This window comes from Ooceraea biroi, chromosome 2, assembly GCF_003672135.1.
Source record: "Ooceraea biroi isolate clonal line C1 chromosome 2, Obir_v5.4, whole genome shotgun sequence".
Lineage (NCBI taxonomy): Eukaryota > Metazoa > Arthropoda > Insecta > Hymenoptera > Formicidae > Ooceraea > Ooceraea biroi.
Genome location: NC_039507.1, coordinates 14738865 through 14763794, shown reverse-complemented (window position 1 = coordinate 14763794; position 24930 = coordinate 14738865). Strand labels below are relative to the sequence as shown.

At 42.3% G+C, this 24930-nt stretch overlaps 1 protein-coding gene across 4 annotated transcripts in view; it reads right to left on the bottom strand.

Annotated features, from left to right (window-relative positions):
* LOC105284017 (kin of IRRE-like protein 2) overlaps positions 1-24930 on the bottom strand; it is a 238108-nt gene that overhangs the window by 68005 nt on the left and 145173 nt on the right. For all 4 annotated transcript variants that reach the window (XM_011347192.3, XM_011347193.3, XM_011347195.3 and 1 more), the window contains exons 2-4: positions 13837-13964; positions 1939-2122; positions 470-605 (exon numbers count right to left, since the gene is read on the bottom strand). In XM_011347192.3, the coding sequence (XP_011345494.1) occupies positions 470-605; positions 1939-2122; positions 13837-13964 (448 nt within the window). The remainder of the gene's footprint in view (positions 1-469; positions 606-1938; positions 2123-13836; positions 13965-24930) is intronic.

Genomic DNA, 24930 nt, shown 5'->3' with positions numbered 1-24930 from the left:
GCGATGCTACTCCAGAATTTCGCGATTATGACCTTTTTCCCATTAAAAATAGATCGTCGCGACATCGTTGTTATCTTAATCAGACTAGACTATTTTTTCACTCTGGCTGCAACATCAATTTTACATACGTAAAAATCAAATATTAATCAAATAGTAGTAAAAACGACTAGCGATTCAGCGATTACCCCCTATTTCTGTTCTATTTATGGATCTATGGATTCGTTCTTTTGCTCGACGAAATACCATTTCATTTAATTTCTCGCGAGTCCCAGAAATTACTGAATGATCACGTTCGCGACGAGGAAGAGCAAACGAGCTTCGCAGGAACGCAGCGACGAAGACGAGGGAACGAGAGCGAGACGGAGGGCGAAGACGAGATGCGCGAAGCGAGAGATCGCGCGCGCCAAGCGAGGAAGCCGGGCGACGCACAAGTTAAGTAGTACGGAATCTACGTGCAACAATTACGAACCATTTAATTAGAGGCGAAGGATTCCCATACCGCGCTCTGCAAGTGAGCGTAGCGATCTCACCTGCTCGGGCTGTCACGTTGCTGCCGGGGAGAATTAGACGGTCGGCGTACTCTATCTGTGGTCGCTGAGGGCTGACTGGAATGAGAAAATTAGCACGGATTAATCCTGCCGTATGCTCACGCAGTAGGCGAGACTTCGTGTACCCGAGTGTCCCGGAACATCCTCCGGATGTCTTCTCAGCCACGAGAAAGAATTATTGTGCAAGAGAGAAATCTTGAAATGTTCGTTGAGACCTCGTTGTCTCATGATTATCCGATTATTTTTGTGGGACTAATATTCTACGATTTGCATGACAATTACACAATTTTTACGATAAATTTGTGGTACCACGAGAAATAAATCTGTACAATTTGACACTTTTCTTAAAGACGAAATATTCTTAGATTGTCAGTCGCCGGCAATAGTAACGCGCCATTACTGCACGCGCAAAGATTAAAAAAATAGAGTACAGTAATAAAAGAATAGAATTGTCACAGCTCGGGCAAATTACATTTTCACAGCGCAAACATGAATCTCGTTGTTTATTATTAGTAGTGTTATGGAATCAGACAAATATGACTTTGAGCTGGCAGACTGGTTTTACGCGGTTAATTATACGTGATGCACGATTTATTCAGACAAGAGACATGAAATTACTACTATAACACCGCTAAAAATATGTTTGACAAGACACAGCATGATAAATTAAAAGATGGCGATAGTGATGAATTTTGTGCACAAATCCGCGTTTATCGAGTTATCGTGAGTTATTATGGCCAATGCGTAGCAATCGTATAGACCGTTTCATTAAGCGTGAGCTTTCGATCAATCAATATTAATAATTATTAATGTGAGAAAGCTGCCTCGGTTCAGCTGAATCTAATCTGTTTCTTTTATCTCGTATTGAACTATTCTGCAATTTCCACACCGTCGCAACATTCGAATCAATATTCTTCAAAACGCTCGGTAGCAATTTTTTTCTGCTGATATCAAATTGAAAATTGTAATGAAATATCAAAAACCATTTATTTGACAAAATGACACGTTGAAACTTCTTATTTATTTTTTTCGGTGCTGCTGATTAAAGAATAATTCTGTCTAAAACTACTTATACTGTAGTTTTTAAATGAAATTAGAAAGCGTTTTCATTAAAATTGATAAATATATCCTCACAATCAGTTATAAACATAATATTGCAATCAGTAAAATTTAAATGAACAAAATTAGTCACATATGATTGTTAAAAGTAATGAAATAAAAGAAGACTGTTATTGGCAAAAGTGAAACAAACAAATGTCTCATCTGTATCTTCAGTAAAGTCTTCATTGATTGCCAATAGTTTAGTGACAATTGCTAAGGATTTCAGCAATTACGTGTTATCGATTCAATTTACAAATATCTACGTGTCTGTACATGTCTAGGAACTTACCTCTGACGACCAGTCTCGCTGGTTCAGATGTTAACGCATCTTGCGTTGTAAAGTCACTGGCAGTTACTTGGCACTGCCAGAGCCCGTCGTCGAATTCTAAAGTAGCCAATCGGATCCATAGCGAGCAATCGCCGGTATCGGGGGCGCCTACCCACTCGTATTTCTTCAGATGCATGCCTATCGGCTAAACAGAAAGAGAATTTCACAAATTATATTATACATTGCTACATGCAGAAATCTATGCATTTTCCGTTTAATTTAATCAGAAAAAAGCAATTTATCATTGATCGAATAAAACTATAAATAAGTCATTGCGTTAATTTTCATTCAATGAGTAGATAACATACTTCTTGAATAATCTTTTTTTTAAATATATACAATGCATGTGACATATTACATTATATACAATAATAATAATGTAATAAAATAAATATCTCTCTGTACAGAATTACCTATTACATATTGGGACTACGTTTTGTTACTTATGAAAAAGTAACTTAAGGAGCAGTTTAAAGAAACTACCGCGTCTATCGAAACAGTCAACTTGTTATTATATATTATATTAAATAATCCAAAATATGCATATTAAAAATATTCGCAATAAAGCATTGTGATTAGCTGGGAGAACTTCGATAATTCTCGTATTTTCTAGACAATGGTTCACGTACGTCAGCATCTTTCGATCGCGCAATCGGCGAGCGACTGCATCGATCGTCTCTCGTTACCGAAATCCTCTCTCAGTGCATCCTGCTGAGTTCCCATCTCTTGCACCGTCGACTGCACCGTGCGCTCCCTTCGAAATGAATCATCGACTTCCGGTTCTTGTCGTCGGAACCTCGCTCGGCTCTTCTTTCTCGTGGATTAATTCGTCGCCGCCGAGAAAGTGCGGTCCTAGCAAGTTTCGCAGTCATAATGTGGTTGTAATTCAGCGATCGATTCTGCATAGGATCGCTTTTTAATCCCTCTCCTCTCCTCCATATTGGGGCAGCCACCCCTCTCTCGCGAAAACAAGAAAGTCTCTCTTCGAAAGCTTGAAAATAATTATGCAAGACTATATTTGTACTATTTATCTTGACGTTTCACGTCTAGTTTTCTGCTTGTATAAGTTGATTTTATTCATTTAATCACATTACTATCGATGCTCTCATCGCTAGCGTATAATTAAATACAGTAATATTAAAACTTTACGATACCAACTTGCACTTTGTGTTTATCTTGATGATAAATTGATTTCTCTTCCCTCACAGTCCTCTATTCTTTCCTTTCTCCGAGCTTCGCGCGATACGTTATTGCAACGACTATAATAGCGGTCTACGATATACCGTGTACATCGTCGGCACATCGGTCGGGGTCAGATTCTTCTTGAAGCCCGTAAAGTTTCTGTTAGCTCCGATAGAATGTGCAACGGGGCAAAAACCCCGTCGTTTAATGGTATTAGTTATCGATTAATGAATTTTTATGATCCAGCGATGGGCTACTGCCTTGAATTGAAAAAGCACGCCGCGTAAAGATATTTAGTAGTAAATTGTATGCTTTTACGTGCTTTTTCTACCAAGTTATCTCATAATAAAGTACACGACTATGCTGTATTGCACCGCAACGTATTTACAATGCATTCCTTCTGGGGATGTTTCTCTCGTTGCCTCCAGAATAAGAACGCGTGACATGCTCGTGTACTTATGACGCGCTCAATCCAAGACTCCTGATTCTTTTTGCGAAGAATCCTCGTGAGATGGTCGTTTCGCGGAGCGGACGAATGCTTAACTTGCGGTTCCCCCAGGGACGCGATGAGAGCTCCGTTAACTACGATAGGACGCCGTCGTGCGCGACTATATTAGTAATGAGCGGAGCCGTGTTCCCCACGGAATGCGCAGTTTATCACCCGGTGGCAGACACAATAATACAATGGGAAATCCTGGTGAAGATTATTCGCGCGTAGACGAAGAGCGCGGGATATGCGCCCTCAGGACAAGAAGAATAATGAGTTTGCTGGCGCGCGCTCATGCCTGCTGTTAGGATGAAACGACGTCTAGTATACGTATACTATCAGCGCGAATTAGCGTCTTAGGTCATTGTCGGATTAATATCTCACATCGCATTATCCTCGAGTAACAACCACTTCATTTTGTCGCATTACAAGCCTTGAACGCTCGCGTTTAACGTTCCGCGAGGGGAAATTGAAGAAACTTTATCGGAATGTATAAACTCTCCTTGTGAAACGTGAGACATATTGCTGCAGTATTGTTACGATAATAATTATTATGTCGCTACGGTAAACATAAGAAAGCACTTGCGTGTGTATAGAAAGTTGTGTGGAACGCGAAGATAGGATTAAGTAGTTTAAAGCAGAGTTAACATAATATTTAAGATAGATATAAGAAAGTAGAGCGAGATAATTTGTAAGGAAACGATAGAGCAGAATGTGATCCGAGGGAGAAGCATTACTAAATACATACAAATGTTTTATCTTATTGCTACAATTATAGCTTCACTCCACTGCCTTCACTCGATTAAAAATGATCGACTGAGAACAGATCTTTTTGTACAACAACGTAACAAGTTACATAAAAATGATTTATTCTTAAAACTAAAGCTATTAATAAAGTTTATTATAAAACTCAGTCATTTGAAATTAAAATACGTGACGATAGCATTAAGTTGACCCATTTTCACAAGGTTTTCCGTTATAAAGGTCCATATTTTCTTTGGAAGTATACCACATCGAACCACGCAAGATTTATAGCTGATCGGCCAAGCCATCCAGAATTCCCGAGCGCACGGTTCGTGCTCCGTGTCCATAAAGGAGTACACGCATACTAACTTTTTCGATATCCCAAGGAATCGACCAAGCCGTCGCAAATCAGTCCAACGGCTTACCAAACATACATGTACGCACAGGTACCACCACCACTCCCACATAGAACAAGCTGCAAGGCACTCTTATCGAATGCACGATGAGTAGAAACGCCGTTCCCTTCAATGAGGGATTACCTCCCTCTAACAATTCCGCGAATTTCGCGAAACACACAAAGACCGAGACATCATCTGTGCGCAGTGAATCCCGCAGTTCCGAACTTTTGGACGCTTCGAAGTCAGAAGGATACTTCGTCCTCGTCGAGGCTTGCGGCAAGCTGCGGGAAGATCTCGCAGAGGAAGACTTGCCAAGCAGGAGGGAAGAAAGAATGGGATCGGTTGGTTACCGCTGCGATGGTTTTGCACTATCGGTCTACGTTCCGCGATCTATTTCGTTGCTCTCGAAGAGATTGCCATTGCGTCTGCATTACTCCAGAGCTCTCCCTCCCTCCCTCCCTCGCTTTCTCTCTCGACGTTATCAGGGCCTTTGGCCTGGGGGTATGTACTCTGACCGTTTGCCGTGGCCATGCCTGCGTCTGTGTCGCGTACACATACACGTGCCTATGGTAGCCGTTGTACGCGTCTGTGTGCACCGATGTGGCCGAAGAGGTGGGCAGGGGTGTGTCTGCGGGTGCATTACGCTGATTGCTGGTCGCGGCCTCTCCGGAGAACACAGCGAAGAGAGCGCGGTAAAGCGGGAGGGTGAAGCGGACAGGGGTGAAGACGGCCGTGAAACGGCGACGAGAAAGAAAAGGGAGTGGAAGAGGACCTGCCTCGCTCCGGTAAGTAAGCGAACGACGACGTCCTATCCCCCATCGCCCCTTGCGAGGATTTTAATCCTCTCAATGAACGCGATGGCGATCTCCCCGAGAGTGAAGCTTCCCCGCGCGGACGTGTCTCCATTTTTAATTCTCCCTCTCTCTCTCTCTCTCTCTCTCTCTCTCGCGAGTCGGTGCCGCCGTTAGATACATCTGATTTATACGTTTTATCCGATCTCGACACGACACCGTGAATAATATGGTATCTATCGTGCATCAGACGTAGCGGTAATTCTCGAAGGATTTGCGATCCGGTGAGCGCGCTTCGACGCGCAGAACGGACGCGATGTCGCGGGAAGTGCAAACAATGCGCGCGGAACGAAGCAAACGGAAATGACGCAGTTAGAGGCTCCAGAATGGGAAATGGCGGAACACGCAAAGACAACGGCGCTATAAACAAGAGTGGCTCGCGAGGAGAAAATTATCTCGCTCGTGTTATTTACATCTTTCATAAATATTCACTTTCGCGGGAGAAAGTCGGGTCGGAAAGGCAGACGAGACGGGTCAGTGAGAAAGGTCGGGGGGGGATGAGAACGAGGAAGAGCCGCGGGGTGAGGATATTTGGTTGGGGAAGTAACGAGAAACCGCGCGGGGCATAAATCTCCGGGCTTTCGGAGGCGATCTCGTTCCAGGATCACCCACTGCGAAAAGCCTTCGTCGCTGTCTGAGACAGTAATGCGATATTCAAGTCCCAGACTTCGCCGCCATCGCGTTCCGCCGACCACCCCTAACGGAGTCTGAAGAGCCTCGGACGATATTTGCATTGTTGTTTGCGGCAAGTAGGATCTCGCGAAGAAACCCCATGAAAAATTTCAGAGCCGCTCTCCCTTTCTGGCCCATTCAAGAAATAGTTTACTCCTAAAACGCGCGTGCTCGAGTGCTGAGAAAACTCTGAATTAATTTCAGTCCCCGCGCGAATGGATCGCTGCGCTGCGAGAGTTGTCTCTCAGCGAGAAGAACTCGTTGGAAAACATTGCGGCACGAATCATCAAAGTAAATCACGTCATTTAAAATTTACCGCGCGCTGTGAATTTTTGTCACGTATTATTCGAGAATTACGTATTATTCATCGACATGCCTATGGTATTATTAGACGAAATTCATTTCGGTACCAGGTCGAATCGCAACTTCTAAATGGCATTTACAAGCGTGATGGAATTCACGGTGGTAACGCGATGGTAAAGTATCGAATATGTACTCTTATTGTGTTATCGAATATTCAACGGCAAAAAAGTTATTTGCCTCGCCGAGAAAATGCCTCCGGGCACAGGTTTGCTTGTACGATATTCGAAATAGTTATAAATTTGTAATATTTCCTTTAGTTTTTCGCATAGTTTGAGCTTCGTAACAATAGGTATGCTCACAATACAGATAGTTTTGGATCATATATCGCTTCCGTGGCTTTTGTTTTGCTACGTCGATCCCCAGGACAAGCATATGATACAAACGCGCGCTTTTGACATATCGTTAATTGCAATTAGGTAAAATCCATCATTAATTAGTACCCAAATAATTAGCAGTCGATAAATTTACAAATTTCAACACACACACGCAATATGTTTCGTAGATTATTGACAATTAGTCATAATTTGATGCTAAATATCAATTATAAGAATCTGTTATAAATGATATTTGTATGATAACATAAATGAAAATTAATAATCAACTAAACGCTTTAACATATTCCCTTTTCCTGATATGCGATTATAGGCACGTGTAAATATTGTTGCAGATATGTATATTACGCAGATGTACTTCTGGAGAAATACGGAAATTAAGGGGAGAAGGCGCTAATCCGCGATAGTCGGCTGTGAATAAAAGTTAATTTAGCTTGAGCAATCTCGACTGGAGCAAGAAATGGTCGACAGGCGTGAAGGAAGACCGACAGCACTGAATATCGAGAGCTTGCGAAAGGACGTCGGTGAATTAGCATATTTCCAAGCGCGCAAGCTTTATATCATGACGAATTTGCATACAGCGGGGGCGATGAACATTTTTTCGCGTCGCTCTCATTAAGTATGCCGGAATAACAAATATTTATGCGTGCTCTGTTGGAAAATTCGTTTCTCGCGAAAAATCCTTCACAATTTCTTGTTTGTAAGACGCGCACATAAAACAATGCAGAATATATCGTTAACACCTAATTAGATGTCCGCCGTATTAATAGCTCCATCGATTTTCGTGTAATTAACAAAGTTTGACGTGATACGTTGCTTAAGCGAAAGGAGAAGTCGTTCTCGTCGTTACTGTTACTGATTGTACTGGCATCTCAGATACCAGTTTAAATTTCATCGGATAATTCGGCTTTCCTCGCGAGCCGAATTGAGAAATTGCCGGTCGCACTACTCTATCGGCAGCAAATAAATCTTAATGAAAAATCTGCCTCTCGCGGAATATCGAGAGCAGCCACAGCCGTTCCAAAGACGCGATCCGATAATGGAGATAGATCCGTGAACAGGTGAAAGGGAAAAAAATGTATTTTCTGTACCGCCGCTGTACAGCTATTTCTTTTTCCATTTTCCCCTCTGATCAACGGGCGATGCGAAAACGAAGTTTTTGAAAGAACGAATTAAAACCCGAAAGCTCTCGGCATGTCGTGAAAGTGATAGCTGGAGATCTCCCGTTTTCAGTCGAATTTAGCTCGTTCGACTGCGTTCGCGAAACGACTGAAGTCGATATTCTGGATTCTTCATCAGACCTTGTGACGATATCATGTCACAGATATTATTGGCAATATTGATACGGAATTATCGATGCAGAATTATTGATCGTATAATTGAAATATATTAGTACGCGAGAAACGCGGCCAAGCCACTCGGGATGTCGGAGGGTGACGTATTAAGCGTACATTTTCCCTAATCCAGATGTCATTAAAACAGATTATCTACATGAATTAATATGCAAACTAGTTCACGCGTCGCTGACACACGTATATACGTGCTTACTCCCGCGCCTCTGTGCACGATGCGTGTGCGTGTGTGCGCGCGCGAAAGTTATAACGGTAGTGAGCGCGTCACGTTACATTACGCGTACGTTGCATTAACACACGCTCATACAATTTTCAGAACATAATATTAAAAAATTCAACAAACATCACGCGCAGCGAGAATGCAAAATATCGCGAGGCAATTACGTAATAACGCGCGCGACCCAGCAGCGTGTGTCCGTAGTTACGAAACATTAAGTAGAAAATCATCTGCATATATGCAATTTCTGCGAATTTCGCCTCACCGCCACCCCCGGCCGCCACCCCCGCCACCGCTGCCGACGACGACGACGACGACGACAAAGCGTATTGTAGAATTTCATTTCGAAGCGCAATCAAGAACAAAGCCGAATTCCGTCGTAAAATGATTCCCTCGAGAGAGGGTGAGAGCGGACGGCGGCGCGGTCGCGGAAAAGAGGGACGAAGAGCGCGGGTATGCGCTTGGTATATCGCCGCCGATATTTTCTCTAATCCAGATGTCACCTGGGTCGGCTTACCTTCGCAAATTAATATGCAAATTAATGTACGCACCGCGGTCGCGGTTACGGCAGTAACGCGGCATGTGCATGTGTGTATGGGTGCGTACACACGTGTGGACGCTGTGCGCTGGTGCGCATGTGAGTGTACAATACCCCGGTATATTGCGAGGGTTCTAGGCGCGGGCTCTTCAGGAATATTTAGCCATATGCGAGGCTCTTTCGGCACGCGAGGCAACACACTGCAGTACAATGGGTTGCGTCGCGCGTGGAAAGATGCGCAGCGATAAATATCCAAAGCCACGAGAGAGGCTACTCGGCCGCCTCTTATCCGTCACTTCACCCCCCTCGCTGCGGGGTTGCGCCCTGCGCTCGACGCGGTCCCCGCTTTTGTTTGGCCCTCGAGCCACCGTGAAAGCTGGCGACGAGGGCGACCAGGAGAACCCCCTCGGATGCTTGCGTCGCGGTTTCGTTATTAGCGCTAGGACACCGCGAATGCGTGCCTCTCTGCTTCTGATCCTCTTCCGGTCATTCTCTCAACCGGCATTCAAGATGAGCTACCCTCTCGTGTTGGCTTTTTCAAAATCGATGATTGGCATCGCGATGATTCTTAGCATTCAACTTTGGTAGATTGTGAGCGTCGCTAGCAATTAGCAGAAACTATTTCTGTCGATACATGTTTATTAGAAAATGAGAAAATTCGAATGTTTTATTCTTTAAACGTTACGGTTTGAAACAAGTGAGTCATATAATAATTATTATTTATAATTATAAATTATCTTATTTGATTGTACAATATAATATGAAAATACATAATAAATAATTATATGAATGAATTATAATACAGAGTTAGAGCACAAAAGCAGTTTCATAGAATTATAAAAACTTTGAAATTCTTAATAAGCATGAATGTGGAATAATACGTTCGAAAAACAAATCGTAATAACTTTAAACGATTTTAAGGACAATTTATTTTTTATAACGTTACCATTATTTCATTTGTGATTGGCAAAGTTAATTTTTCTCGACGATAACAATACGAAGCGTGCTCGGCTGTATCCTCCTTTGTGTAGCAAGTTATTTTTCACTTGAATTTAATTGTTATAAACGCACACAGTCACAGACGTAGATCGTATTGTCGTTACTATCGTGCGTTTTTATTCTCGACTAATTGGATCATACGCAAGAGCGACTTCCCGACTGAGTTTGGTGCAATAATTACAAAAGCGATACGCATTTGCCTTCACAAGTATTAGCCACGGTCCGATGACCATTGCAACGAACATCTCTGCAGTGAACAATAATCGATAGCAATAAAATGAAAACTGCAATGCGAAATTGCCACGGCGCGGCGCAAAGTTCGCAAGCAAGGACAACGCGTGAACGATCATTTGCAATTATCGCAATTTCTGAACGGTGCCTGAACGTTTTCCGTATCGTCGAGAAAGGCTAGTTACGCCGTCCTCGAACGAAGTAGTGAGCTTTAGCAAGCTCTTTCATAAAAGCTTTCGCGAAGCTTCCGCGAGGCAGTTTTATCCGCAACAACTCTGTCGATCAATACGTTAATTTTTCAATGAATCATCGTCACTTTTGTGATAAATCTCGTAATTCGTACAAATGAAAAAGCACGTCTGTCAAGTTAGCACCCCCATCATGCAAAATCGAAATAAGATATGTACCAAAATTAAGTGCTATTTAGGTGCTAATTTAGTGCTCTATTCCTGATTTTAGTGCTCAAACCGTTTAGCAGAAAATTGAAAAAGCCGAAAGAGGAAAAGAATTAAAATTCAGTCGAGCGAATTCCTTCGAGCTCGCCTTTTCGTGTCCCTTGCGACGAGTTGTCACGTTCTATTTTATCGTCACCGATCTTCGTCCTCGCTTCTCATAGTCTTCCTTGCAAGCATTCGACCATCATCATCCCTCTGAGGGAGCGCGCTTATTTTCTTGGTCCGGGACACAGCTTTACACCTTCCATCTGCAAAAGTTCTGTTTCTTTTCCCTCCGTCGAGGCGCTGAAACGGTTTCAATTTAGAGGCGCGCTTCGCAGTCCGTCAACGTGGTCCTTTCGAAGCGGCCCCGTCTTCTTCCTTTGTGACTTTACGCGATGCATAAACGTCGCGCGAGCTCGCACTAAACTTACGACCACCGTCGAGGAGGGTGGATGACTGCACGCAGGGTGATTACGAGAGAAAAGAAAGGAAACCACCGGAAGAGAGCCACCCTTTAAACTTAACGTGATAAAATCAGGCAGCGTTAGATCCTCGCGAGAGAGACAAAACAGATTCTGCTTCTCGTGAAACTTCTTAACTTTGATAAGATTATACAATGCAGTATTGGCACCCTGATACACTAGATCGCATCCAGACGCGTGACAATAAATACGAACTGGTTGCAAATGACATTTTCAAATTTGAAAACTTTTATAAATAAAAAAGCTTTTTGCACCATCTATCATGTTGAAATAATATTACGTAAAAGAAATAGTATTATAAAAAGTCTCTATGGAAGGAAGTCTTTTTCATTTTCGTTTCTACAATATTTAGGTAACTTGACAAAATGTTGAAATAAATAAAAAACGAGAAATATACGTCGCGCGAAATGTCTGGAATCACCCAAGATTGCGCTCGATTAAACTCGCGGAAGTAGCGAGCGCCACTTGAAGACGCTTTGCATAGAACGCTGCGAGGATGTTAATCAAGCGACTGCTTTCTTCGCGTTTTCCTCGACGCGCAACTTCTCAGGATGATGCTGCGCGTCAGTTCGTATTTTCATGGTTTCCGGCCCGTCTCATCTCCAATCAAGCGCTAGACGTACAAATACATGTATATCTCAAAGTACGTGGCGCGCATCGGGAAGATTCATTCGTGTGTTCGCGATATCTAGAGAGAAGGGAGAGGGTTTATCGATACAAGTCGGTCTCCCCCTGCTTCCAACCGCCTTCCGGAAATGTATCGCGGATTTACACGACCGCTAACGTGGATACATCGCGGCTCATGGAGCATGTTATTCTTTGTTACGCGCACTACATATTATATATATATATTTCTATACACACACACACACACACACACATATATATATATGCGATACGTGTGCCCGCGTACAAATCGCTGTTGTGATAATTCAGAGAGTCAGGATGCGGCGATGCGGCCACCCCTGACACGAGCACGGAAAACCGATTTTCGGAAACGCGCGCGATTCGACGACGCGGCAGCGCAGTTTTGACATCGCGTCGATTTAATTGAAATTTTAACTTTCGTCCGCCGTTCCGGCGATCGGCGATATTCCGTATTTGCGTTCTCGGCCAAGTGAAATATCGAGTCCTGCTATCGCGCGCGAGCGTAAATTTATCATGCGAGAAAACGCGTTACCGCCAGATTCCGGCTGATCAAGCAAACGAAGGACCGCGCTGTAAATCAAGCTTTTGTGACTGCACAGTCGGAACGTCGCAGTCAACTATTATATATCTATCTCTGTACATCGTAATAGCAAAAGCCTGTTAGCGCGATACGCAGGATTTCGCATCCGACGAGGAATACTTTTATATTATTATCTTGTGATAAATGCGTTAAAGCTTCGTTTCGGCAACAGGGAAACCCAGTCGCAAATTGAGGAAACGATAATTACGTTATAGCTCCGACTCCAAGATTCCTGTTATTTGCAATCTTCTCATCTTTCCAATTAAGGGATGCAACACTTAGGTAAATGGATTATTTACGGCGTCAAATATGAATGATTTCATATTTAAATTTTAGAAATTATAAATTTATTCTACAATCGCATTGAATCTTTCAGCAGTTATAGAAGTACATATTTGATACTTTAACATCTCTATCTGCCTGTTTGGCCAAGTCACATGATCATAAAAGATTTATGAAATAAAGATAAACAATAGCAACAATGCGCAACACGATACCGTGGACGAACATGATCTACACTGTTGGAACTTAGTTGAGAAACAATGTCGCGGAGTTCCGCGGAAGTTTGAAGCGGCCGAGTTTCCTATCCTCTTCAGGTCCACACGACGGACGAACGAGTGAACGAACGTTTATCGTCGTGCGTCCTGTAACGTCCACTTCCGGCCAGCACAAACTTATCTGGAAGTTTACGCGCTTGTACGGTGAACGAGGAAAAGTCGATTGCCACGGGCTTAGAGAGGAGGAACGGGAGCAATGAAATGCCGTGAGAGAGTTACGGTACAGCACAACACACATGTACAAGCTGCAGCATCTTCCGCGCCCGGATGTTGTTCGTTATGTTTTTCAATTTTCGCAATCGCACCTTGCGAACTGTTACCGGCGCCATGTCATCCCGCATTTCCCATTGTTCTGGGAGGACAGTTTCAATTTTGCGCTCGCGCTCGGAGATGTACGCAGTCTTTGATTAGTCTGATTTTGTTCCTCTTTCCATCACTAGCTTGCAGGCAGAGTTCGCAGACGTAACAAAGGAAATTCTTTGAAGACACTGAGACCTTATGTGAAGGAGAATATATCTTGTTTCATATAAAATCATAAAAGAGAGTCTTTTATTTTCGAGCATGTACAGCTGGCTGGCTACTTTGTTACGACTCTTACAATTTCGATCAATAATCACAAAATCACAAATTGTGGCTTGTGAATCGAGTATTGGTTAGCAATAATTTGTATAAAAAGCAAAAATGCAGCAACTGCTGGTAGAAAAATGAGTCGCAATCGTACAAGTTTGCTTTCCACATTAGTTTATTTGAAAATTAGCACACTAATTCCAGTAAGAGACAATTACGTACCTTCTGGTCCTTCTGCCATATGCACTGCCCCCTCTTTCCGAGGACTAGACACACCAGCTTCGCGTCCTGGCCAGGATTGACCTCGGTGTACTGCGGCGTCTCTTCAAATTGCTGGATCCCATGGCAGACTGCAAGCAATAACATGGGAACGAATGAAATTTCATGCGTTGCAATATCGCATATAATACGCGACCGGTTATTAAAAATGAACGCGCGATGGCAAAAGCGCCGCATTACCTTCCGGCGCATCGCCATTGGCTAATCGAACGTTCATTTTGTATTCTTGGCGGCGAAACGAGAGGTTTGTTTTTTCAGTGAACGCCAAAGTACGGACAGAGGGTAGAGACGGGATGTATAAGCATGGTTTAGCCGGGCATTAAGGCAGCCTGCAACCTCGTTAAAGTTGTTATTTAATTCGCAACTTCGTAAACTCATTTAACTCGGCCCGTGCTAAGCTACGATCTTCAGTTTTCACCTTTTAAGTTTGCCGATAAATTGTATTTAGCGCTAATCGAATGACGGCAGACTCGCGACGGTACTGACTTCGATGCGACACGCACACGCATACTTGTATATGTCTACGGACATTAATAGTATCTCACTAGCCGATCTTAATTATTACTTCGTCTGAGTTCCGAGTGTTTGTCGGTTAAACTACGCCAAGCAGGTTCGATATCCAAGTGCAATCAATCAATCTTAAATTAATTATTAAAAAATTACGATTTTAAATTACGTACACAAACTATTAAATTAATTTTGATATTGATGAAAATGCGGATTTAAATCTGAAGATAATGATACAGATTCATTAACTGGATTTCCTGGAAAATATTACATTTGTCGAATAAGACACTTGAACTTTCTATATAACAAATACATTAACAGATAACAAGTACACTAAGTTATTTATATTTATTTATTTATCACGCAGGAATAGCGTAATAATATTTTTCATTTCCCTTCAATTGAAAATTACAAAAAGTAATAATCAAAGAAAGAACATTAAGACTATTATTAAAAACTTGAATCTTGCATAAATTAATTTATAACAGGGAAAACGTGTATAAAAACTCTGAATAAAACTTGCTTCTAAACTGTTCAAAAGAAAAGTAACGCAAACAATTAGCTAGAAATAAACATGCCAATTTTATAACAATTGAGCAAAACCGTAATACCAGCGCGGATGTATTGTTGCTCTGCCAGGAGTTATGTAAAAATTTCAGGATCACAATGTACGCTTTTTGTCGGATTGCAGCGTTAAAAATTCAATTTTTCACCAGCGCAGATGATTAATAAAACGCGCTGCCGCGTCGTACACGGCTCACGGAAATAACTTTGCAAAATTAACAACACGCGCATGCAGCTCGCGCAATTCGACAAGTACTGCAACAATATTTACAAACGCACAGAAAGAAAACAGCGTTACCTCTTTCATAATACCATTATGTTTTTTAATATTTTTTGTCTACACAATAAATTGTTTATGCGATAAATCCAGCAGTACAAATTCGGATAAGAATAAAAAATATAAATAATGTACACGTTATCTCTTGATAAACAAAATTACAGTTTATTTCACGTGTCAGAGAAATTTCCAGTAACGGTTTTTTTATATTTTTGAATTCTCACAATTCTAGATATAAAATATAAAATCTGATGCCAATAAAAAGCACATATCTGTTACATAATAAAAGCATACGAATATAAGTATATGTAGAATTTGTAAAGCAAGTTTTCGCGTTTATTGTAATATCGTTATATGAATTCTATTTCAAGTTATAACTTTTCTGACGTGTGTGCTATTTATTAATGAACGCAACATGAACTATTACGTTACTGACATAACAATTATACTCAACTGATCAATTAATCAACTAATTAAGAATACCAAGAGTTTTTGAATATGCTAACATGTGACCTCTTCGCCTCCTTTCAAAAAAGAAGATTCTGTTGCTAGACAATCATGAACCAACATAATTATCAAAATCTTTGCACAGAAAACTCGCAGTAAGGTGACACAAGTTTCATTCAAAGGTATCTGAGAATCTAGTGCTTTCAATGAGCTCATGCTTTTCTTGGATAATTACTTTGCGAAATGTCATCCGTAGACAAAAATGGAAAATCAATGGCTGTAATTTGAAAGCGGAGAAATTCTTCGATAATCAAATAATGTCTTCAGAAATATTGCAACGATGTGAAACGAAGTTCATTGATAAGTGTACGCTCCACCGCATACAATATAAAAATTGAGCTCATTACGTTTCAATCAGATTACAAGGCAGATAAAAAATTTTCAATACGCGCGCATTCCATGAAAAATCCGAATTCTGGAAAAAGCCAGAATCATTTTTGCCTTCATTATAAAATGGAAAAAAATCAAACATTCTTTTGATTGGATTCATCAGCGCAGTTTATTGAAACTCAATGTTATGCTTGCGTGTTTGTAAATTGTCGTGCGTTGGTTCTGAATTTTCCATGACTCAATATAATTTTACATCATCGCGCAGCAGGAGCTTCGATCGTACGGAATTTAATTGCGAGCGATGTTGCGTAATTGTCTTTGCGGCCATCAGCCGTTATCGGCGCCACGAAATGGCGGGCTTGTGGCGCGGTCCCGAGAAAATGGCGGCGAGGATAAGGCAAAACTCAAGGATCCCCGCAACAGGTTCCGTAAAGTAAATTTGAGGCTTGGCGCCTCGCGCGGCGCACACGCTCCGTCTGTTAATTGTGTTTGTACGTCGAGGCGACGAGCTGCGCCGTGCAAATACACTTGGGCCGAAATTGCAGCGCTTTCTATCTGCAATAATAATTACGACACGCTGCTGCAGTCTTGAGTAAAGTCAAATAGATACGGACAAATTACCGCGGCGTCGAAGGCAGGATTCGAAAGGGGCGAATTGAAATCTCTTGCTCTCCCGCGCGCCCGCGCCGCGTAGATACTCACGAAGCATTATTTTTCGCTGATGGTGAGCGGTATTACGCACTGCTCAGCCGAGGGAATCGCAAACTGACGTCTAAAACAATCTCGGAAGCGATTGCCGTATTTCGGAGATACTTTTTCGATCTTTAATAATGCACGCTTTACCTTAAAATATGATCTTTTAATTAACAGACGTTATTTGCAATAACGAACCGATTATGCAGGTAGAGCGAATGTATTTTTCGCGGGTGTAAAAAGAACGATAGAACTGCTGAGAAAGATGTATCATAAATCCTTGCAGCATGTCAGGTATAATGTACTACAACTCGTGAACGCGGGTAACTAACTTCGCTCGCGTTGCAGAATACATCTCATTTTTGCGGAAATGGAGTCCGCGTTCGCGCGCGCACGGTTTAATAAACTTATTTTTCCAAAATTAAGGCAGGTGGTAGAAACGGATGTAATACGATGGTAAAAAGCATAATATGCGAAATTGTGTACACAGCAAACGGCGCATTTCCTTTTAACGTGCTTCTAATACCATTCCGCGCATTCCTGCATTTTGCATTCCGCGGTGTTACCTGCATTTTAATATCGCGGTGTAATGGGCACGAAAACACAAGCTGCTTCAAAGCTTGTACGTAATACTTGTTCCTCAAGTTTTCCCAACAATGTCATGAAGGACAGAGTGCACGCCCTTTAAGCTAAACATTGAAAGACAAACACACACACACACATACATAAACATGCGTTATAGCGTCAATTTGTGCGTTTATCTCTCATCGAAGGCGCTCACGATCGATCCGAGATTCCCTTCCGATCCAGCAGACTTTCGAACCGGCTTGGCACGAGCGCAAATTCGCGGCGTGCGTCTCTGCCGCGCACGATTCGCTAATTTCGTTTGCGATTCCACGCCGGGGGCGACGCTCGCGCGACCCCGATCGCCGACTCTCAAACCCACCCTGCCGAGGGGATGGAAAAAAGTTTCGGCGGCGCCGCAAATTTGCTTTGCTCGCGAGACCGATATTCGGGGACGCGAGACCGAGACCAGGAGAAACAGCGAGAGAGAAAAACAGCCGCGCCGCCCGCCAGACAGACCGACGCCCTAGGATCCAAAAACACGGCTGCTCTTTCCTGTCTTCTCCGTGTTTCGCGCGTTATTTACTCCGGCACGACTTTGCGTTTGTTAAATGAATAAATCATGGCAGACGAGAGGACGAATCCTCCTATATGAATCGTTTGGATAAGCCTTCGGCGACGCTTAATTAAAACTCGTATTAAATAAGCACGATAAATTGAAATTGTAATTAATTAAATAACGAGAGCCGAATCATACGGAAATCCTGACGATGTTTTATCATACGGCACGTTCGAACGCGATGGAACACGAGAGGGTATCGCGGCAAATTATAATACAATACCATCGCGAATATAATCGAAGCGAGCGCGTGAAGGCTCGATATTCTCATTGTTATCAGATGTCATAATGTACTCGATACAAAGCCGAGAAGAAACCGAACGGAAAGGACGTGACAGGATATCGACAGGAGCACAGTGCGTCGGCATCGCAAATTTCCTGGTATACAATTACAACTCCCCGTTGCAACGTGGATGGTAATTAATTAAGCGACTTGTATGCCGTATCTCATGAAAACCGGCGAGTTATCATTCCTTTCTTTTTCATGCAAACGTTGCTGGTTAACCGTTCAATTATATGGACCGCAGCGCATTGTGCCCCGCAAGACTCGTGAAAAATGCAGACGCGAAAAATGCGAAAAACATGATAAACCGGAAGCGCGAAAGAGCCGCTGTTGGCGGCCGTCGACCGGCACGCGAACGGTGTTAAATAATCACGCTGCATATAATCGAAAAAAACTTTCGGCAGGTCATGCGCGCGCGTGCGTGCTTCGGTATATGGATCGGCACCGTTTCCCGTTTGCGATATTGACGTTTCATCAAGATAAAGTTTATTGCCGCTGCGGCGGTAACGCGCTGGCTGCCGCATTTGAATGCGCGCCCACGTGAAGGATGAAACGGCCGGTCAAATATCGAACAATATGAATATCGCCCAAGCGTGATAAAAATTATATTACGCTATATATATTATATAAATAAATATAATATAATTAAAGAGTTATTGGGTTGGCCAAAAAGTAATTGCGTTTTTTTATATAAATAAAAGGCGAATTTTTCATGGGAAACAAAAACTTTATTAAACAATATATTGTCCATTTTGTTTGATTATCTTTTGCCATTTTTCAGGCAACTTCATGATTTCGCGCTCAAAAAAGTTCTTATCTTTTTCAGCAAAAAACAATTCCAACAACGATTTGATATCCTCATCAGCAGTCAAGGTTTTACCATTCAAGGCGTTTTGCAAAGAACGAAACAAATGGTAATCTGATGGTGCCAGGTCTGGCGAATATGGTGGATGTGGTAACATCATGGTAACACATCCCATCCAAGCTGCAACAATTTTTCACGAGTGACCAAACTTGTACGTGGTCTAGCGTTATCATGGTGAAACACAACACCTTTGCGATTCACCAATTCTCGACGTTTCTGTTTGATGGCATCATTTAATTTATCCAGTTGACGACAGTATACGTCTGAATTAATGGTTTGATTCTTTGCAAGCAGCTCAAAATACACAATACCTTTAAAGTCCCACCAGACTGACAGCATAATCTTTCTTTGGTGAATATCTGCTTTTCAAGTGCTTTGAGCAGGTTCATCACGCTTGCTCCACGATCTTTTTCGTTTGACGTTGTTGTAGACGATCCATTTTTCGTCGCCTGTTATCATACGTTTCAAAAATCGATCATTTTCCTCACGTTTCAAAAGAGAATCGCAGATGATGTCAATACGCTTAGTGAAATGAATTTCTTTCAGCTCATGTGGTACCCAAATATCGAGCTTACTAATGTATCCAAGTCGTTTTAAATGGTTTTTAACAGTCGATTTCGATACGTTAAGATTCTCAGCAATCTCTCGTGTCGTTAAACGCCGATTGGAATCGATCAGTGCCTTTATTTTGTCATCATCAATTTCGATTGGCCTTCCTGAGCGTGGTGCATCTTTCACATTAAAATCTGCAGATCGAAATTTAGTAAACGAATTTTGACACTGCCGCAGTTTTAAAGCATCTTCGCCATATACATGACATAACTTTTGATGAGCTTGCACAGCGTTTTTCCCTTTTCGGAAGTAATAAAACAAAATATGACGAAAATGTTGTTTTTGATTTTCCATTTTGAAATCGACGGCAAAGAAACAATTGTTAACGAAATCGTGTACTTTCTTTTTGTAAAACAAGCTTGAACTGTGAGTTGTTAACCTACATAATGAATTTGCGGTTTAGAATGAAGTTAGTTACATTTCAAGACATGTATGTCCATCTATTGGAAAAAAACGCAATTACTTTTTGGCCAACCCAATATATATGTATATACTCGTGTTTGCGCGAGATGAAATATCGGGCTTCTTTAGGGCTTTCAGCAGCACTTTGCGTCTCAAGATGACACAAACGGATTTGCTTTTTTTATTCTTTCAGTTCCGACAAGACGCGTGGCCGAGATGATTTTCGGTATCGCTGCGCGAACTTTTCGATACTGAAATGCGTTACGCTAAAATTAAAAATATCCGTGAAAATTCGCGGACTGCAAAACGCGCCGGAAACGAGAAATCATAAATTAAGTCATAAATGGTGCGTGAAGCTAACATTAGCTGGCTGCGAGAGAACGTCTCGGCACAAATATGCATCGCGCGAGTTGCGTTCGCGAGGCGCGAACGCGAGAGGATTGACGTTGATGTTGGAAATCCGAGCAGCAAGAAAAGTTTGCGGGTAGTCACGTGATTGCTGTCGCGGAACCTTGGCGTTTCGCGACATTAAAAAGGAAGAACAAACGGGAATCTCGCATGAGATGAGAGCGCGAAATGTCGAGTACCAGCGTACGTACGAGAATGAGTCGAGTCGCCAATGCAACGCGCTTCCGCGATGAAAAAACTGTCACAAACCACGCGCAATACGTACCTACACTATGTTTGCGCGCGTGTGTACCGATCTGTTCTTTTTTTTTAATTTCTCACGACAATTGCACCATCGTACGAAAAGCGGAATGACGCAATGCTCGTCGCGTCGTCACGCGCATAAAATCCAACTGGCTTGGCGAAAGGGAGGAAAAAGAAACAGGAAATGTGGAGCAAACCGTGTCACACACGCGCACTCGTTAGATAATCGGGAAACGTGATGAAGACATGTTACTTTTTCTTTGCTGCGTGTACGATGGCCTCGGCTTATCAAGCACGCGTGTAACGGAGTAGGGGAGGATTGTAAGAGGCGAAAAATAACTAGGAGACTGCCTTAGATTTGAACTCGAACTCTCCGGGATCCCTGGTTCACATGCCTAGGTCTTAGGCTGTACGGCCAATACTCCTACTGTTGTGATCAACTTGTTTTCATTCCGATCCTCTATACGACCTGTCAGTCTCGACTATCTTTCCAGATCTTACAGCTCGGCCAGCCTGACATTACATTCGTCCCCGAATGTCTCCAAATCGTCGGTTCACTCCACTTGAGTCCCTCCCAACCTCCATTTTTGGTTCACTCTTCTCAGTCCCTCCCAACCTCCATGTTGGTTCACTCCTCTGAGTCCTTCCCAATCTCCATGTTGGTTCACTCCTCTGAGTTCTTCCCAGTCTCCATGTTGGTTCACTCCTCTGAGTCCGTCCCGACCTCCATGTTCAGGCTTCACTACCGGCCAGCTGCTTCTCAACTCTCTCCTCTCCGAGGAGTAGCGGATTTTATCCCACTTCTGAATTGTAAGAGGCGAAAAATAACTAGGAGACTGCCTTAGATTTGAACTCGAACTCTCCGGGATCCCTGGTTCACACGCCTAGGTCTTAGGCTGTACGGCCAATACTCCTACTGTTGTGATCAACTTGTTTTCATTCCGATCCTCTATACGACCTGTCAGTCTCGACTATCTTTCCAGATCTTACAGCTCGGCCAGCCTGACATTACATTCGTCCCCGAATGTCTCCAAATCGTCGGTTCACTCCACTTGAGTCCCTCCCAACCTCCATTTTTGGTTCACTCTTCTCAGTCCCTCCCAACATCCATTTTTGGTTCACTCTTCTGAGTCCCTCCCAACCTCCATGTTGGTTCACTCCTCTGAGTCCTTCCCAATCTTCATGTTGGTTCACTCCTCTGAGTCCTTCCCAATCTCCATGTTGGTTCACTCCTCTGAGTCCGTCCCGACCTCCATGTTCAGGCTTCACTACCGGCCAGCTGCTTCTCAACTCTCTCCTCTCCGAGGGGTAGCGGATTTTATCCTACTTCTGAATTGTAAGAGGCGAAAAATAACTAGGAGACTGCCTTAGATTTGAACTCGAACTCTCCGGGATCCCTGGTTCACACGCCTAGGTCTTAGGCTGTATGGCCAATACTCCTACTGTTGTGATCAACTTGTTTTCATTCTGATCCTCTATACGACCTGTCAGTCTCGACTATCTTTCCAGATCTTACAGGATTTACGTTCATCGCGACTCGCGAGAAATCATCGTTCGTCGGTGTCCGCGGGACAATGAATGCGGATCAATATAAGCGTGTCCATTGGTTTTACAATGCCCCTGTTTACCATGTCGTCGTCGACACTGAACAATCATCGTCGATTCGACACGAAGCACGCGTAAACCGGCAATAACCGGCCGTCTATTAACATCGGCGCGTCGCGGTCGCTGTCAGTGAATAATTAATCGCGAGCAGGAACAAAGGCGGCACATTGCAGATTTACAGCGGACGTGCGCCGACACGCTGTAATATTTATAAGCACACACACGTATACACGTGACACGTACGGCGAAACGCGATGTTTTCAGAATTATGCCCGTTGATGTATAATGTAGCACGGCGACGCGACGTAATACGCGATGTACACGCTCACTGCTGACGACACGTGGCTTTAACGACGGTAACAAATATCTGTAATAAACAACTGAAAATAATAATAACAAGTTCCCTCTCACATTTGCCAAAAATTCGGAGTAAACGTCACTGAAGGACAGCATAATTAAAAATCTCTGTGTAACATATTTACAATAAATATTACGCGTAGATATTACACAGAAGTTTTCAATTATTTTAATTACTTTGCGTTAAAAAATAGGTACTTGAAACTTTTAACAAGAGAAAATATGGATTTTTTAACTATTTTTAATTATTTCTAGTAGATAGAAATTATTTTGTAGTAAAAAAAATTACAGCGGAATGATTGGAAAAAATATGTCCATGATGATAATCATATAAGATGTCATAAAATAAGAAATCCAGGATGATTTTGTTAAACAGTTAACAAACTCAAAAGTTAAAAAAACGTCCGAGAACATCAGTTAGCAATTTTTATTAATTATACGCATTTGTTACGTAATGATTCAATTATTTTCCAGCAATACAGCACTTTAGAGTGTCCAATAGTGTCTTGTAGCCGTAGCGCGATAAAGTTTCCCCGTACAAGACATTAACTGGGACTTGTTACGCACGTCATAATAACCGAAAAATGTCAAGCGGCACAAACCGACTAATATTAGGGGTGTGATTTAGTTTTGAGGGTTTGTTTTGCTCAAAAACGCATGTATTTAAATATGATAATGAATGAATACCTTAATCAAAATATTTTCCTTCGTTTTCTATCACTTTTTCCCATCTTTCTGGCAAGAGATCGATTCCACCACGATAAAATCACTCTTCTTTTCAGTTCATCCATTCGTCGACAAATTTTCGCACTTCTTCCAAATTATCAAAGTGTGTATCCTCTAAAGCGTGTTGCATCGACCGGAACAAATAATAATCGCATGGAGCAATGTCCGGAGAATACGTGGGGTGCGGTAAGACTTGCCATTCGAGCTCTAATAGTGTTTCTTTCACTGATAACGCAACGTCAGGTCGAGCGTTGTCACGAAGAAGAATCACTTTCCGTCGTTTACTCGCAATTGGTGGTCGTTTTTGGTCCAATGCTTGCTTCAACTTGTACAATTCGTGTCGATAACGATCAGCCGTGACAGTCTCATGCGGATTTAACAGCTCATAGTACACTATCCCACCAAATACAGAGTATTACTTTTGAACCATGAATATTGCGTCTCGGAGTGGATGTTGATGGTTCGCCTGGATCCACCCATGATTTTCTGCGTTTCGGATTATCAAAATAGATCCACTTTTCATCCCCAGTAACAATCCGAGACAAAACTCTTTTTTTTTGCCTGGCGATCAACGAAATGCAAATGTTCAACCGGTTCGCAATGGCACTTTCCGATAATTCATGTCGAACCCATTTCCCTTCTTTCTGAATTTTTCCCATTTCATGTAAATGTTTCGTAACTGTTGCACGATCAACATTTAATGCTCTGGCAAGTTCTGAAGTGGATTGTGTTGGATTTTCGTGCAATAATGCTTGCAAATCTGCATTTTCAAGCTTTCTTGGTTGTCCCGAGCGTTCTTTGTCCTTCACATCAGTATGACCACTTTTAAAGCGTCTAAACCAGTATTCACACGTCTTAATTGATGGGGCAGAATCACCATAAGTTTCCACAAGAATTCTATAACCCTCAGCGGCAATTTTCTTTTGATTAAAAAACAAAAGCAACGCATGTCGAAAATGCTAAAGAGCTTTCGGAAGTTGCATTTTTACGATGATATAAACACGACTGTTATTGCATCTATTGCTATAATGCTACTAAATGTCATGAATAATGTCAACACTGTAAGAAACAACAGCTATTAGAACAAACTGACACTACAGCCATCTGTTGCAAAACCCTCAAAACTAAATCACACTCCTAATATATCAATCCTGAAAAATAATATACGCCACACGGATATGCTTTTACAGTAATAATTCTTTATTAAGCTGCTCGTGCCGCGCTGCGTTATTGAAGCGTGCGGATTGATGCACGAAAAACATAAATTCTCATTCGTAAAGAAATACAGGCGCATCCGCCAACACCACGCGTCCGGGATATAAACGCGGAATCACGATGCAAAGTAAAACCGCGGCGCGTTGTGAAAAACAGGGAGAAATGGACATTAAGAGAAAGATTATATATCGTGGAAACTTGAAGAGATTCAGATCGTCGATTAGCTCGACATTCTCGAACGCTTTGCCATTCAGACGTCC